We start from the raw sequence: 18,994 nt of genomic DNA on the forward strand, positions 1-18,994 counted from the left end.
TGTGGGGATTTTTTTGCAAATACTGTATTCATTTTAATAAAGCTTCTCACTTTCATGGTATTTTCAGTTCTCTCAGAATTACTTCAGTGATGAACGAATCGACATCAATACTAGGAAAATAAAAATCCCTGTGCGCTTGCTTTCTTAAAAACAACGTATTGCATGTTTCAGAGAAGTTACATTTTCCCTGTAACTGAATGCTGGTTTTCCTGGAATGTTTTTAGCCTCCTTAGTCACAATTTTTTTATAAAAATGGATTAGTTGAATGAGAAAGTGACTCACTCAGACATGAAGGTATATTAGCTGCTTACTGCTATGCTTGAATCTAGAGAAACTGAAATAACATAAGGCTTAGGAGACAAATGCAAGAGTCGAAACTGCCCTCTGGAAACAAAACACTGAAATAGCCAACTAAGGAGCTCTTAGAGTCATAACTCAGATGGCCATTTAAGCTGGACTTGGGTGGAGAAGAGCTCAGCAAAGCAGCTTCTGGATCCACAGGACTTATATGATGAGGAGCAAATAAGGAAGGCCTGTATATTAAGTATTGCTTCATTCCAAAAGCAACAAGGACAGTTGAGAAAACAAAGAAAAGGATGCAAAGGTAAACAAAGTGAGAATGCAGAGAACAAAATCGTGTTATGAAATCTCAATGAGCATACAAATTTGCCAGCAATCAGTAAAAGATTGAGTTTTTAGTATTATTAGCATCTCCTACTGCTGGTAAGGATGGAAATTTATAGTAGTGATATTAGAGCTCTTACTCAATATGTAATATTTGCAAACAAAGGGGTGGAAGAGAATAGAAATCTGAATTTGGTTTTAGGCTGCACTAGCTGAAGGTACCTCATAAACTAAGCATTGGTCTAATTCTGAAGAGTAACTGATAATTTAGTTGTCTTGGTACAGTGAATAAGAAAGAAAGGAATTTGCATCAGAGAAATGGATCTTCTACTTGGGAACCACAGGAGGAAAAAAAAAAAAATCATGTTGACAAAAAAACCCAGAAAGCCAGTTTACTAGGATCCTGATCCAAGTCACTAATGTCAACAGGTACCATCTGAAGCACAAGAAGGGGGAAAGTTTTAATGCTTTTGGTGCTTAATTGTTCTAGATACAAGACTGATGCACTTCGGAGACTCAGACTTCAGCACCGCCACAGTATTTCATTTAAAGAGAATTTGGGAACAGACCTCTTAGCAATTAATGTTAAACACGTACACACAAAGACAGATATATATGGAAACATATCTACACATGCATCTGTAAATTATATCACATTCACACATCTAATATCTTGAATTCTCTACAAATAAATATTTCTAGATCAGTAGTGATGGATAGAAAAGAATAAAATGAACTCTACATCAGTAGTGATGGATAAAAAATAAACAACAAAAAATAACATCTTTCAGCACTATGTTTTGTTTAAGGATATTTCTTTAGCATCCTGAGTCATATAATTTTACTGATCCTTCTTATTCTTAAGACAGTGAGTGGATACATAGGCTATATCAAATATAAAAAAATTAAACTGTGGGCACACTCTTGAGCAGCAGGTTGGATCAATGTTAGAGAATAGTCCTGGACACATTTAATTTAGCAGTACAGATGTAGCTATGAAGTCCATCAGATTTCACTAATTATGGTAAATTTGAGAATTAATAAGAAAAAAAAAAGATATGACCAGTTCTGTTTTCATTTTCATTCTTGAGAGATTGCCCTTGTACAGTCATGAGACAGTTGATGCTGGCAGTGAAAATGGATACAACTTCCCCACTCTGCATCATTAAAATACTTTTAAAAAGTCATGAACCATATGCATACCATGTTTAGCTAGAAAGTTAAACTTTATCATCTTGAACATAAAAGTGAAATTACCTCTTAAAGCAAGCTGAACAGCAGTACCTATTAGATTTTAACTTAAACTAATAAAAGTTTGAAGAAAGTTGCTATAATAAACTGTTTTGAAGATCTTATGCTGCAAAAAAAGGATACTTTGGTTTTAAACATGTAAAGCTTGTTGGTAATACTATTTTTTGTACCACTGTCATAAGCTGGAAGCCCTCAGTTACTTTAAAAGCTCTCAAAAATACCACAAACATATAATTATCTTTATATATGGTTATATACAAATAAATTGTGTTTCTGAGGAACTTTTTGAGAGTACAATGAACCACAGAAAAGTGAAGAGGAGCTACCAACTTGGAGGCAACTGAAGGAATTCTTTCAACATTAAGGTATGCACTCAGAAAAAAACCTGAAAAGTCTTGCATGTGAAAGCATAAGGAATCACAAAATCTAAATTCTTATTCCACCAAAATGAATTACTGAAACACATAGATTTTTAGAGAGGTTTTATAAAACTTGGTGTGAAAGTGTATAATTTCACATGAATAAATTATTTGAGGGTTTTTGAATTATATTTTTTTTTAGTTTGAGCCTTAGCCGTTTTTGCTTTTTGATTCTGGGGTCTGAAAAGTCTCCAGTTTTTAAACTTTTTTTTTTTGACTGAAATTGTTGATTTGTATCCTCAAATTTGGCATTATAGAGTTCTGTGACAGGAACGTGTTCTAGGTTTGATTTATTGCAAAGTATTAGGTATTTAAAATAAAATCTTTCCCATTTACATTCACTATTTTTCCCCACCAAAAAATGAAGGGAATTGAAAAGAAATTTAACACTGATTTTAAAAAAGGGTAAAAAGAAAATATTTCATTTAGTTACTTTAGGTAAATACCTCTGAGGTAAAATAATTTGTTGAACAACATTGCCAGTTCGTGACAGAAGAAAAGGCATAAATGTATTCATTAAAATGCTTTAAACAGTAGATCACAGAATAGCCTTTCATTATCTTTTACTAGTGAAAATAGAACTTAACATGTTTAAAGGTAGATAAATAAATTTGTTAGCCAAATAATACTTGTTGCTAGTACACTTCACTGAGATAACTTCAAAGTGTAGTGATTGGTTTGACAAATGAATGACTTTATCTATGACTATCCTATAATTAACCATTAAAAGAACATACATAATATAGGCCAAGAGATCAAATGGTCCAGCAAGAAGTTTCTTCTCGACACAAAGTGTTGATCACTGTAGAACATTCATCAACTTGAGTAATAGCTATCATTAAGAGGTGACTTACATTAGGTCTTAATCCTGCTGCCATTTCATAATACTTCTCAGCTTCTTCATTGAGACTGGCTTGTCTGCAAGGACAGAAAAAAACAATAGAGTTACACATCACTTTCCTTGCATTAAAAAAAAGAAACCATACCTAAAGAAGCGCAGAGAAAAACAAAATACTGCAACTATTCCCCACTGTTTAAAGATATTACCTTAACAAATGCACAAAACATGTCAATCTAAATTTTTTTTAGTTCAGAATGTCCATTATCACAAATCCTTTTTGCCTACCTTATTTTCATCTTTGTTCAGAAATTATATTAGTACACACTGGAGAGAAATGCAGAAGTCCAAACACTCATCTGAGATAAACACAGAGATGTACCAGTCTTCACCAGAGGAAAACACAGAGATGTACCAGTCTTCACCAGAGGAAAATCTGGCTCATTTTTTGTAATTAGCCATACTTTAACACTAAGTTATGAAGTTGTAGATCATACAAGAGTGCAATTCCTTTTTTTTTTCTATCTCATCAAGAACATTATCATTCTAAAAAAAAAAACCCAACCCAATAATCAGAGAATACAGTAATTTCTTAAAAATTGGTTCCCACAACTCCAGGAATTCATTTAGACAAAAAAGTTCTGATTTCAACATTTACTCACAACAGTCTGAGAGGGGATTTAACCTTAGATTTCATATCCCAGGGGAATAATTCAGTTTCTGGGCACCTGAAGCAGTATCAACTCACTTCCTTTTTTTCCCCTTACTAATATAGATGACATCTACATTATCCTAGTAGTTTAATTTTTATTTCTTCTCCTGAGTTTTCAGTTTGATGCCTTCAAATGAAAATGCAGTATGCTGCCAAAGAAATCCAAACACAACAGGCCCTTTCTATCTCTTGCCTCAAATTCCTCTTTTGCTTTTGTCTCTACCTTCTTAATTTCCCTCCAATAATTCATTTTAGCTGCTCTCCCAATGAATATCAGCTGATTGCTTACATGTTGTGAGAAAAACAGTAAATATCTAAGAACAACCAAGCAGGACTATCAGGTACGCGACATATCTTCTGCTAATGTAATTGCTTTTTTTCCTAGGACTATTTTTCCTCCCCTCCTAGGACAGGAGGAGATCTTCAGTGTATTTTTGTTTGTTATGTGATTATAGATGCATTTCTGTGATACAAAATGGAAAAATTAGACAACAAGGATAATGCTGAATGGAGTCGGTTGTTTTAGTTTAGTGGGATTTTTTTTCCCCTTTTTCTTCTTTGGAGAACAGTTACTTGTTCAGAGAGTATCAATCAACTGAACGCTTGTATCTGGAGATTTTACCTTGTTCTTTACATGAGCTTTTTACATGCTTTGATATTCAGTGATCAAACTCTGTTCTAATTTTATGTTTGCATCCACACAAATTTTAAACATTAGCCACAAAATACATGAAAGGCAATTAATCCCAATCAACACATTTTGACAGTTATTGGTCTTGGGAGGAGAAAGGGAGTAAGGGCAATCCCTTTGAAGTTTTTCACATAATTCATGTGCAAGTTGAAACCACTTCCTGACTAACAAATTGCCAAGTAGAACTTGGTTTATACCTGTTAACTGTTTTAAATTACTTTGCACATGTATCATTGACTCATTGGTTAGAAACGATCGAATGTCTAAGAATATTCGTTTAACCTGCTTCTGAATCACTCCTGCAGGCACTAGTAGCACCTGAAATGACTGGAAAAAAATAAACTCAGACTTCACATTTCAAGACTGACTACAAGATACACAAAATGAAATATGTAACAGCGGGTTGGGGGTGGGTTTTTTGGGGGGGGAGGGCAATGGGGGATGGGTTTTTTCCTGTTTGCACAAAACAGCCAGGAAAAAAAACATTTCTGAATGTGGCGACTTTTCTGTATGACAAACAAGGTGCCTCACAGAAGAGGCAGATACAGACTGTACACTTTGCCTCCAAAACGTGTCACTGGCATATGAACATGGAGCAAAGTAAAATCCTGTCCCCTTTTAGCCCAGTGGAAATACATGGCTCGATTTTCTCCTACACGTACATCTTGAACCATGGATCATTAATTCCTAAGTTGAAATCAGTTTGAATTTATAGCTGTCAGTTAAAAAATGGTTTGTAGAAATGAACGCACACACCACAGTAATCTAGTCAGGAAAATGCCAGCTTCATTTCTATGGCATTTAGCAACAGGTCCTTTATAGTTAAGATACAGCAGAATCCTGGTTCCCATTTTCACTAGAAATCTAAACTAGAAATTCATTACGTTAAGCCCTGGAATGGCTTTCCCTTGAGAAAAATTAAAGGCACAGAGGTAGGAAATTGCAGTAACCCTATGCCACTGAGCAGTAAAGGGCTCTGGATCAATGTCAAAGAATGGAAGGACATTACTAAAAGAAACATAATTCACATTAGAGTAAAACATTAGATAAATTGTTAATAATAAAACAGAAAGGAAGGAAAGGAAAGCAAAGAGAAGTTTGGAAGACAGAGTCCTTTTCATAGTTACGAGCTATACTTCAACCTCTATCCTAAATCTTTTCATGAGGACTGACCTTGAAAACACATCCGATTTCCCCCATTAACACCTAGTACTCAATCTTATTCTAAGGGACAAAAATGTCTCCTCTTTTTATTCTCTCATATCTCTTAACCCAAGCCTCCAGACCTACAAGTTCCCTGCATTTTGTTCCAACTGACTGCCAGTGACAATTCATAAAGGTGCTTGACAACACATGGTTCTTAGGTTCTCCTGACACTAGGTTACATTCAGCTTGCATGTATTTTAAATTTTTATGTTGATCACTGGGAAAAAAAAATTACTTTAGGAGACAAATGGCACCTATGCTGACTGGTTTAGATACATAAACTTGTGAATGGGAAAGGGTTATTTTTAACCTGCCTATCACTTGGTCTAAGAATTCAGACTGTTAACTATTTTTTACCATGAAATCATGGGTGTCAGTCCAGGTACAAACAAGTTTCCTTCAAAGTGATCTATATTTTAAAATACTGAATGTTGATACTTGGCATTCCTAATGGACCGTTTTGTGTCACAACAAAATCACAAGCAGATTCCCTACATATAACCCTTCATCAACATTTTTGTTTTACAACAGCTACAAAATTTACATAGACTATAAGCTCAGCCTTAAATTCATTCATGTATGTATTTAAACACAGGGAAAATACTTAAAGAATGAGTAAGATTTTCTTAGGCAGTAACACAGGATGAGCTTGTGCCTAGAATACTGTGCCAACACCTACACTCTGTATTCAGGAATGGTACTTTGGAGAACCAAAATATTCTCATAAAAAACTACTGAAAAACAAAGACCATGTCACGTAGCATTGCTCTAATTTAGACTTCTGTTTTCAAATAGCCAATAAGCATGCTATAATGTCATTTAATATGAGTGTTTCCCAGAGACAGCCTGCTGTCTTACAGAAGCATAAAAAAAAAAAATATTATTCCTCTTCTTCCCGTGCTTGTTTTCATTTGGAGACAACATGAAGCTTGTTTCCTTGTTGCTAAATGGCATGATGGTGTCACTACACTATTATTACTCATTCTCATTGTAATCATCCCCTAGATCTTACGGCACCTCACCTCAGAATACAACTGCAAAGTGAAACTTAGCACTGTTAATGCATGACTCAGTTACTGAAGCTACAGCCACCATATGGTACTACAAATATATGCGTCACTACATACCATTAAAATGTATCTATCTTTGCTGAAAGGCTTCAAACTGAGCCTACAAGCAAGAACACAGCAAATACTACAAAAGTAAAACACATGACCAGTTACTGTTTTAATAAGAACCAACCCAAACCGCTACATGATCCCTGGATGAAGCTGTCTGGAAAACAAATTTGTTGAGAAAACAAATTTTACAGGCAAGTACGATGCAAGTTAAAAGTTACCAGACTGTTGCAAAGAAATTAATTACATTCATTCCACATCTCACCCCTATTACAGATGACTTGATTCATTTGGCATTGCACTATCAGGATCCTACAGAAGTCATATAGGCAAAAAATTAATAACTGTGTGTAATTAGAAATAGGGAGGTCTTTCAGTAATGCAAACGGAACTAACACAGGGTTTTTTTCTTGACTTAGTCACTAAGAGAGGAAGCAAAGAGTGTTGCAATACCTGACAGAAGCAACAGAATCTTTCTTGTGACTGCTAATACTGAGAACAGGCTATCTACAAATGCAGCTGCTGTGGTTGGACACAATTAACAATCCTGTTGCAAATTTAAGAAAAAAAAATCAACCCACAGCATTCCAGTTCCAAATTTTCAAAACTTGTTAATTTTTACTTCAGTTACATTTCAATTTAAATATTTTTCTCAGAGAGTGAAGGGATTTTTTAAAAAGACAGTATTTTAACACTAGAATAATAATTAAAAAAATCAGACATGGAATGTTGTGATTGATGTTTCATCAAAAGCAGCTGTAACCCAAATTGAAATAATTTTCTTGCAATTCTGAAGAAATGTCTACATGTTTCATAATCTCATGACACACCTTGAACAAACGCTGAAAACAGGAGTGTTACAGGAGGTAAAGATGATTCCTAACCTAGCAGTACATCACTGCGTAGAATATTTGGTCTGGAAAAATAAAAAAGAAGAACATAGACAAAACCCTAATTTTCTGTTATTATCTCCCAGTTACTTTGGACACCTTGCTTCATCCATGTTAATATCAAATTTATCCCTTTTCTCTCACAGCAGCCAATTCACTTTCATGCCCTGTGAACTTATATAATGTATTTTCTACCTCACAGCTGTGCAGTCCATTCAAACTTCTTACTCACTTACCAGTCAGTTTTTATAGCTCTCTACGGTACCTAAAGAGCAGTTGGTCACCTACATGGAACTGTTATATTTAATAATTTCAGCCTTTCATTTGTAATTGTCTTTAACATCCACAGTTTCTAGCTGTGTCACCATGCCAGTCTAAGTACTCCCTTCTTTCCTTTCTTCTTTGATTCTTGGTATCTGCTTTCCTCTTGGAATCACCTTAGCTCTCCATCATTCTAAATATCCTGAAAATCAGCTGCTTCCGAAGTCCCGCAGACTCATGATGGATTTGTAGCTGCTCTTCCCTAATGTATACATTCCCCTTGTCCAACTGCTATTATGTAAGCAATATATTGAAGAAAATCTTAAGTAAAGCAGTGAACAAAGGCAAACAACAGAATCATTACCTTTCACTAAAAATCAGTCAGATCATGACACACAGCTTTAAGCACCTTCTTGCCAGTACTGAATTTAACTTTGCCACCCTGACTCTTGCTAAATCCTCTATAGACAGCTTTAGAGTCCCAGAGCATATCAGGAAGACATTACAATCTTCCACAAAGAAAGCAGAGTATTTAAATGAAAAATTAGACCAAGTGGGTATCCCAACAGAGCACAGTTGAATTCTAGCTAAATTAAACCACCAGAATATTTTTGTTGTTGTTTTGCTTTCAAGAGTTTTGGTTTGGCAGATTTTCATTTTCTTTTCCTTTTTCTTCTCAGTGCTGGTCAAAACCTCCCAAAACAAGTACATTCCCAAGCAGATCAGGTAGGGTAACCATTGCTGATGCACAACACAGCAACATAGCTCAAAATTTACATTGGTGCATGAGTAGACATGTGCCTTGTAGACCTGGGATACTTCATTCAGTGCTCACAGAGACAGTGAAAGATTTATTAAACCTATTCTCAAAAAAGTATTGATCTACACCACCACATTTTGAAATACCCACTAAAAAAATAAAATCATTAAATCATCTTCCATGACACACTCACCAAAATCAGGAGCCTGACACACTCTGTATCACTCTAGAATCAGCTTTCATGCTTAACTTGCTATGGTTCTGTCTGTGAATGTCACATTAATATAAATATTTCAAATTTCTGAGTTCTCTCTTGAGAGATATTGTTCTGAAAATAATTGTACACTTGCAGCAGGTTAAACTATTGTTTACCAGTGAACAGTTTGTCTTGGTTTCCTTTCTAATCTACAAGCAGTGAGAGTTATTTCTCAAAGGGCATTTTTGGGGCTTGTTTCAGCATCGTGGTATGGAAACGTCATGTTGAAACACAGGTCACTTGGCTGAAGCTGATTCTGCCTTTGCTTTAATACCATTTCCTTTTCATCTTGTATTCTACATGTTAAAAGTACAAACGGCTAAGAGAGAGATCTTCATTAGAGAAATGATCTCAAAAACTGGTTTGGCCTAATGAAGTATATTTTTTATTTCCTTTTTCATGCTTTTTCTAAGTATATATATAATCTAAATGAAATCAAGTATCCTCATAGCTGCTAAGCGGACAATAGACAATAATTAGATAGCTATCCTAGAAATAAGCACAGAGGATACCTATTACAGTAATGTGAGTTTAATGGTAATGTTCAGCCAGAAGTTTAATGTTCTTGAATATCCAGGTCTGGCAGCTTTAAAAGAAAAAAAGATGTCTACAATTTTATTCTATTCAGATTGGAGAACAGAATTAAATATAAGACTACATTTTAAATCATCAGTTCTGATAATATCATACTATGAGTCTTAAAGTCATCATTAGCATGGGAATATTTAGATTTCTAATAATAGTAGTGTTCCCTACTAATATTAACATAAAATGTGATATTTTCAATGTTCTCTTCTTACATCTCAGATCAAAAATACAACCTATTATTTTCAGTTGCTACGTGTCCTAAATATTTAAAAATCTGGTGAAAGGAAATCCTACAGAAAGTTCTTCACAAAAGAAACATTTGCTTTTGTATGCAAGCAAAAAAGGACTACCTGCTTGCAAACAACAGAAGTTTTAAAGGGTAAGAAATTACAAGATAGCAACATAGAAAATTAGAAAGTGCTAAACCCTGCAACAGTTTCAATGAAATTCTTTTTATCTTATTAGCAACCTTGAATTATTCAAAAGAGTTGCTGGGCTTTAAAAAGAACTCTCTGTAAGCAAAGGCTGTAAAGATGTTCCTCCTCCAAAAGTGGGGATGAAAATCAAGTAAGGCAGATGTAAAAGCACCAACCTGAGCATATGGGCTGCATTGAAAACAACATCAAATTCGGTATGATCAAGTTCAGCTGCTTTTTTTGCCATCTCAGCTGCTTCTATCAGGCGGGATTCTTCTAGGAGGAACTGACCTGCAATAGAGTGTACAAATGTGAGCCCACAGAAAACAACTGATGGATAATGCCTCAGACAATACAGTTAGGAAAAGGAATTAAAAAAAAAAAAATTCAGGTGTCTCAGGTTCAATGTTTAGTTATTTGTTGATCTGCCCCGTATTTCAGTATTTTTAAAATGTATCAAATACAGAAAAATTGTGATAAATATGGCAGGTAATAACTAACTTCAATATTTGTAGAAAATATTTATGAATAGTAAGAATGATACAGTAAAACTCAGTCATCAAGAAACAATACTCCCAATCCCTGAAAAGCTGACGCTTAAGAACTTGTCCTTACTCCTATACACTGGATCTTCTCTTTCTCAAATCAAAACAGAACAAAATAAAATAGCATCTGCAAATAAAATGTATTCCCATTTTAAAAACGTATCTGAAAAATCACATAAGAATGTATGTTTTCATATATATACGCACAAAGGTATTTCTTTATCTTTAGAATTATAAATGATCCTTTAAAATGATGATATGTATGTACACCTTGATGAACTGTTATTTCATCATGTGCTTCAGTAACATTAAGAGAATCATGACAGGTAGCTTTTTACATGTTTCCTACATATTTACCTTTCACGTAAAATAATAGAAGGTGGCTAAAATCAAGTGACTGATTTTTTACAAATGCATAAGCATAATAATTAAACCAGCTTAAAACTGGAAAGAATGAATAATTCAGCATTATCCAAACATTAACTGAAGTACAGTAGCCTTGGAACAACTAGCAGAAGTCTATAAAACATGACTTTTCCTTTGAAGAAGTGGAAAAAAAAGCATTTTGGAATGTACTCAAACCACCTTGTTTCTACTGCTTTTAATGATTTTTTCACACCTAATTTGTAAAATGTGTTATTTTTGGATCAAGGATTTTTCAAAGGGTTTCAGACATCTAGACTCTGTGTCTATATAACTTTTTATTTGGAAAAGCTATCTTAAAGTATGGCATCCCATCCTTCCTTTTTTATCTTTGTAAAGTAAAACCAGTCAATCAAAAGTCCAAGGACACATCACTGGCCACAAGCCTCTACAGGAACAATGTACCATGAGCAAATTATTTCCTCTCATCCTGAGGATTTTTTTTTTTGTTTCTTACTTCCTTTCCTCATTCATTCTGTTAATTCCATTTTTGCTATACTCTTATGCAAAAGATCCACTTAACCAGAGCTAACAAGGTCTGTAGGGGCATAGCGAATCCAGTGATGCTTTGGTACAATGAACACCTCTGCAGAACAAATTATCTCAGTATATAAACTGATGAAAGACAGCCTTCCTAGGTTTTTGCTGTTTCTGTGGAGACATGTAGAAGAAGCCGTGACCCTCATTGGAGCAAGCCTCTGCCAGTACTTGCAGCCCATGAGGAGAGAGAGACACCGAGATGAGCGAGGGAGACAACCGCGCCGGAGCAGGTTTGCTGGGGGGGAAGGCTTGTGACCCTGTAGAGGACCAGGTTGGAGCAGTCTGGGCCTGAGAGACTGAGAGACATTCTATGATTTGTGACTGCACCCCATAGAAGTGACCCACGCTGGGACAGCTGGTGAAGAGCTGAAGCCCTGTGGGAAAGGACTCATGTTGGAGATGCTTGTGGAGGACTGTCTCCCATGGGTGGGACCCCACTGTGCAGCAGGGGAAGGGTGTGAGGAATGCCTGGCTAAGAAGGAAAACAACTTGTGAGGAACTGACCGAAACCGCACTTCCCCATTCCCTGCCCCTCCATGTGACACAATGGGGTGGGGGAAAGAAGGGAGTAAAATCATGACTAAAGTGAAGTCTGCTAAGAAGGGAGGGGTTGGAGGAGGTGCTTTAAGATCTGGTCAGACTTCTCAATACCTGAATCTGTTGTCACTGTGTGTGCAGTGTAGTGTGATAAATTAAGAGTTTTCTTTCCTTTAGTCTGTGCAGAGTCTGTTTTGCCCATCAAGCTAGTTGCAGGATAATCTCTCCCTGTCCTTATCTCAACACCTAAACCTATTGATATATATATATTTTTCTCCCCTTTTCAGCTAAAAAGGGGAGTGATAGAGTACCTTTAGTGGACACCTGACCTCCAGGCAGGGTCAAACCACCAAACAAGGGATGGAAGACTATTTACTCAGTCAGTCACCTATATCTTTGTAATCCAGATGTGCAAAATCTTGTAAAAACATTTAGGTGCCTTTCTGCAGTCTAAGCATAAGGTTTGCTTGCTTTAGTAACATTATTTTTCTAGTATGTTCTATTCTTTCATGTGTTATGATGCTTTGTGTTCATTGTATCCAGAAACAGGTGATTTCCTAAAGAGCTTTCTCACACAGAACAATAAATAAATAAACAATCATAATTAAAGAAAAAGTAAAAACAAAGCATAGTTTGAAAACAGTTTGGAGAACAATACATTAATTTGTCTTCAGATTTAGAAACCATTACTTGAACCATTAATGGAAACTTCTTATGAAGGAAAAAAATTGTTGACAAAAACTACCAAGTTTGCAGCTTTACCTTTTCCCTTTGGGTGCCACATGAGAGTATGCATTATATATAACAGGAAAAACTCAGATATGAATCTGAAAATTCCCAGACAAGTAAATATGCCAGCTACAATAGGTAGTTCATATCTCTTGATTTCGGCTGGATTTTTTTTCTTTTTTTAAAGAAATCCTCAAAAGAAGCTTGACCAACTATCATTCCAATTCTCTTCCAAAAAAGGAACTAATATAGTATTCTGAACCTACAGGTCCATGCAAAAGCATACCGCCTTGAAGTGTTAACACTGAGGTTCTTTTTTTTAATGAAAGCAGTGGATTAGCAGAAAGAGACATGGGTGTACTATTGATATATCCAGCCAAGGGGCAGAAAGAGAACATAACCTTCTAGATTGCAAGACATAGTGAACATTCAAGACAATTCTTTAAAAAAAAAAAAAAAAACAACCCAAAAAACCAAACAAAACCAAACCCCTTAATTTAAGAAAAATGGCTTGCAACCATTGTGAAGGAAATCTTTCACTACTTCTCATGTGTAGATTGATATGCAGTCAGTCTCCACACAAAGGTCACCACAGAAGCCCAAACCCCTCTTCTTCACTGAATCACTATACCCCAAATTTTACTGTTGACAATGCCCTTACATGGTCTGGCATATCCCTTTCAACAGCTTGGGTCAGCTGTGCAAGCTGCATCCCCTTCCAATCACTTGCCCATTCCCAGCCTACTCTTTGAGGCACAGCATGGGAAAACGACAAAGCCTTGACCTTGTTCAAATACTGTTCAGCAACAGCCAAAATACTGGTTTGTTATCAAAGCTGCTTTGGCCACAAATCCAAAACACAGCATCATCCAGTCTGCTAAAAAGAATGTTAACTTTTACAGCCAGACCTAGGACAAGGTAGAAACTTTCAGTTGAGAATTACTTGCCAAATTTTCCTGAAAGGTAGACTAATTTTATTTACACATTTAAACTTAATTTAAAGGACCTAAGTAGAGATATCCCATTTTGAAAACATTAGTCACAGTTCCTTTTAATATGATACACTAAATTCATACAAGTATGAACTAGATTGGTGGTTTACTGCTGCCCTTTCTTCATTAAAAAGCAGACTCCTGAACTTTTCCTGTCAAAGCCATAAAAACGTGTTTTCCCAAGAGAGGAGCACCAGTAGGGCAGAATATTGGCAAGGTGTTGAAGGTGGATCGGAAGGTCTGATCCATAAGACCCTCAAACCAGTTTAGACCACTTCTGTGGGTCTAAATTTACATGCAGGATTTTCTCTTCTGACAGGTAGCTGGCAAACTGCATGATTTATGAGACACTGCCCAGTATCACATACAGAGCTTTCTTATTACAGGTGTCATGACTGACTCTTGCCAACAACATAAATTACGGTAGCCTGATTGGTTTTTGGAATCAGTACCAGCTTTTGAGAAAACAGCTTTCTAGAAGCCCTGAATCCCAGATTTCCCTTCTTCATGGAAAGCATATTTCTCATTACTGTTCTAGAAGGGGAGTGGGAAATCCACAGTCCAGGTTCAGGTGGGATCCTCAACAACACTGTTTCTTTGCCTGGAATAACATTACTTTTTTTAAACAGATGTTTCTACCTTTCTTGTTAGCCAGCACACAGAGCTGAGGGTAAATATGTAGTCAAGACTTCTTAAAGACCTTTGACCGCAGAGACCTGATGCAATACTTCACTATCTTCTTAGTAATTTTTCCCTAAACTATCTAAGGACCAGAAAGAACCTAAACACTGAAGAAATCTGTGCCTGCAGCCTTGTTCAAACTTAATTTTTCTTGCAAAATGTCAACAGTGACTTTGAGTCTGTATTTGACAAAAAAAAAATTGAGAAAATCTACTGAAAAAGAAGATGAAAATATATATGTAGTTTAAACAAACATGAAAATTCCAGTTCCTAGGAGCTGGAAAAAACCCAACAACTTATTTTTATCTTCTGTCAGAATTTTAACAAATATTCATTCACAGAGTTGAAAGTGTACAGCTCTCTATCCTGTGTAATTACTACTCTAAAATGATTGCCAACATTTGTAAAGCATATTTTTAAGACATACACCAACACCAGTTTAAAAGCTATACATCTGAATTGGTAGTTCTGCTGCTTTATTGTAATATGAAAGGTATTAATTGGTTGGGCTATGCCTGTGTGTAACAATCTTTTATGTTCAAAGCACAAAGGCATTAGTGCCTTCCTCTAGAATCGGCTCAATTATTCCCTACAGGCACTATGAGCCTTTATTTTACTAGATAAAAGTGCAAGTTGCACCAATCTTACTTTAATTGAAATGTTCTCTCTCTTTTGCTCACTGGCAAACATTCAAAGGTACTTTGTACCAGAACAGAGTAGGTTTCTGAAACAGATCTTCTTGTACTGCTGCTTTTAAGAAGAATCATTTTGAATGTTCTCAGAATGCTTTGGGTTCTGCACTTACTCAAACTTCCATTACTCACACTTGTGCCCTGATGTCTTTAGTAATCCACACAAAACTGAGTAAACCACCTTCTGAATATGAAGCAAAAAAACTTCTAATCCCACCATAATTGGGAATAGTTAGCACATGATTATTTTAATACACTTTTGTCACCAAGACTTTTGCATCTTAACCTTCTCAAAAGAGTCTTCTCCTTCCATGGCAGTAACTTAAATAACTATGTTAATATGAAAAGTGGATATATCGGGACTACTGACTCAATGGTCATACTTGTTTATAATAAACCCCACGAGAAGTTCTTTCAGCACATTCAGCACTGAAGATTCAAAGCTGAATATTTGTGTGGGCTTTCAGAGCATTTCAGTTTTCAACAGAAACCAAACTAGGGATCAGGTTCTGGCTGACCCAATGCATCGTGTCTGTCTCTGAAGCACACAACATGGCTGCAAGATCATGCCTTGAGAACTGAACTACATTCACAGTGCCATGAGCAGAACCACCACTGAAGTCACCATCAACTTCAACTGTGCTGTGGCAATACAGAGCCAAAGAGCTGAATGGAAAAGTTCAGTGATACTCTGGCAGAAATGAGAGCAGAGACCGTGTCTCTGAGTTGACTTCGAAAGCTTTTCAGGTGATGAATCAATGTTGCAAGACGCCAAATCGACAGACATGACCTAATGTAACTGTTTCCTTTAAGAGTTTCAAAACAGATTCATTGGCTGTGAACGCACAGTTCCCAGAGGAAGGGAATGTTTGCTTTAAGATCTTGCTTTTCAGGCCTGTTTAGACAATTTCTTGCTGAATATGTAGGATGTGTCAGAAGGAAGGAGAGCTTACATCAGGGTCACCTAGATGGTAGCAGCATTCCAGTTTGTTTCATTGTTCCTTACATTCCATTCCACCTTTATATAAAGCTGTTCCATAGCTTTCTTGCTGGAAGGGCTTTTAGGGAGTATATCCTTTCAGCTTCCCATGAAGAAGATTATTCCATGCAAATCAAATATATAGACTACACAAGCCAGTATGCACTGGCTTGGGGAAAAAAAAATATCTTTTTTATTAACCTTTTTCTTTGTCTGAAAATCTGTTGCAATTGGTCTAAATATAACATTGGATGTCATCCAGAGCATGACCAGAGATAAGAGAGAAAAAATTAAATTGCAAACCTTTGGGACTTGATGACTGAACTTGTGACCGCATCTGGAACACTGTACGCTCTCACTAAAACAAAAGATGAATGATGAAAAGATGCAATACAGAGGACCTCATGTTCTACAAATACTAAGGAAGATTCTGGACCCTATGTCATTCCCCTGACAGATGGTAATGTCTAAGTTTTGGAAAAGTCAAATTTAAATGGAAAAGAACTGGAAAAGATGCACTTTTGTAACAGCTCCATGCTTTCTCTTCAGAAATCCTCATAATGAGATGGCACTCGTAGGTCAAAAGAAAGGATCATTAAAAAGAGGTCTCCATGGTTGGTTGTACCACAAGCTTTTTCAGTTCCTGGAGAACCCCTGAATTTTGGTAACATGAAAGAAGCATAGAGCCACATTTCTAGCCCTGACTCTGATGTTCAATTTCTACACCACATCTCTCAAGCAGCCTTGTATATTGTGCTGAGGAAGCAGAGTCAACCATGTATTTGGGATGTCAGAATGATTAGATTTAAGGATAAACTCAAGGGAAGAGCCAGAAACATGGAAATTCCACTGTGTTTAGGGTCAGTGACCTATCTTGTTTGGAAATACTCCACTGCATTCCATTTATGTGATTGGTTCTAAAGGGAGTTTGGAATAAATAGTAATTATAGTGGTTTGTAATAATCTACTTCTAATGTTGTGTGATAGCAACAGGCTAAAGAGCAACAAAAATGACTTGACAATCTACATACACTCATCATTCACAGCTGCCAAGAAAACCACAAACAAGACTTCAAATTGCTACATTCTTCTGAATAGCTCAGTTTCTGGTATATTCTTAATTGTTTCAGTTTGGAAGTAAGAAATACTCTCTGTGTTAATAGTAACAGAACATTTTCTCAAATCAGTTATTGGAGAGTGTTCCGGGAGCAGAAAGGTTGAAAGTTTAAAGTCTGGGAGTCAGAAACATCTGTCTTCCTGTTCTGGGTCTAGAAATCCTGTCTTCCTGGAATTACACTCATGTAATAGTGAGGATCTTAATTTGATGTCACTGTGTGCTCAAAACTGAGACCTCTTTCCTCCAAAGAATGCATATGTTCTCTGAACATGCGTTATTTGAGTATCATAAACTTGTTTTATAGTTCCCCTACAAAATCATTATATATTAAATGTTAGGATTTTCAAAATATTTAAAATGGCAAAAATCTTTTCATTTGCTGAAGGGTTCATGAGTGCGTATAGGGAAGGCTGGCAAAGTGACTTTGTGATAGACATACTACATCTGGTTGGCTTTGACCCCTCCTCATCAAGGAATTTAATTTCTCAATACATAATTGCCATGTAACATCTGGTGTTCCCCATGGAGAGGATCTATGCACTCTGCTTTATTTAGCATTTGGAATATACTTCTTTTAGCTAACCTGTCAGTCAGAAATGGGCAATTCATTCACTAGAATTAAGGACTGCAAAATCAGTTTTATTTATTTCACTGATAAAGATAAAAACTGACCTTCCTATTGATTGACTAAGGTGACATTTCTTTCACAGGTATAAAACTCCCTCAAAGAAATGAGCAAGACTTCATTACTAGGTCACAGTTGATAGTTCTCTTTCTTATCAATACCAATTTACCAGTTTATTTTTCATTCCTGCACTGTTTTCTTCAGAAGATCTTTTCCTCAAATATATAGGAGAATAATAAAGCTATCCCAGGCTGCTCTTCAGGCAATGAGGAACAAAGAAACAAAGCTCCAGCACTGTGAACAATGTGACCACATGGATTGTCCACACAACTGGAGGATCGTGATGGATAGCTATAGGATATTCTATAAAGACAGGCAGGGAGAAAGAGGTGGAGAAGTTTTGCTCTATGTTAAGGAGAAACTTGAATGCCAAGACAGGTACAAAGTGCTCACAGGCCTAGGTGAAAATTTAGGCATCAAAAAGGGCTAAAATTTCTGCGCTGAAAAGTTTATTAGAAAGACTTAGGATAAAAGTAAAAAAAATAAACCCAGAAGTTAACAAGTGAAATGTGTGTAAAAAAAATAGATAATTTGGGAAAATCTATAAAACAATTCCTAAATTATCACAAATTCAGAAGTGAAAGATAATGTAAGAAAGAAGTTTGTTAGCAAGCTTGTGAATCTGTTCTTCCTTCAATGAGAGTATAGCTAATACATTTCAGTTTTACCTAATCTGACAGCATGTTTTTGATTTTTTTTTGTATCATTAACTGGGAATACACTGAATACAGATGATCAGTCTGAATTACCTAATTAAGTGAATGCATAATTAATCTAATGAGAATAATCCATTTTTATAATGAAAAAGGAATCATTAAACAATTTAGAGTTATTACAAACAATGTATCATTCAAAGGCAGATATTTTAAAGGGGTCTCAATCATGATTAATAAAACAGAGTTAATTTCAACTGAAATTCCCCATTCCAATTAAGCCATTACAAAAGTAAAGGAGGAGGGACCTCTGTACACACATTTATACTGAAACCTCGCTCTTTCATTCCCCTTTCTCCCCAGTTCATTTCAATTATACTGGAGAGGCATG

The 18,994-nt window shown here is 35.9% G+C and overlaps 1 protein-coding gene across 1 annotated transcript in view; it reads right to left on the bottom strand.

Annotated features, from left to right (window-relative positions):
- Nucleotides 1–18,994, bottom strand: part of TMTC2 (transmembrane O-mannosyltransferase targeting cadherins 2) — a gene marked incomplete at both ends in the record, with an annotated part of 250,608 nt that overhangs the window by 17,228 nt on the left and 214,386 nt on the right. The window contains 2 exons of the mRNA XM_084279586.1: nt 3,149–3,212; nt 10,207–10,321. Coding sequence (XP_084135712.1) covers nt 3,149–3,212; nt 10,207–10,321 — 179 coding nt within the window. The remainder of the gene's footprint in view (nt 1–3,148; nt 3,213–10,206; nt 10,322–18,994) is intronic.

This window comes from Gallinula chloropus, assembly GCF_964237585.1.
Source record: "Gallinula chloropus genome assembly, chromosome: 1".
Classification (NCBI taxonomy): domain Eukaryota; kingdom Metazoa; phylum Chordata; class Aves; order Gruiformes; family Rallidae; genus Gallinula; species Gallinula chloropus.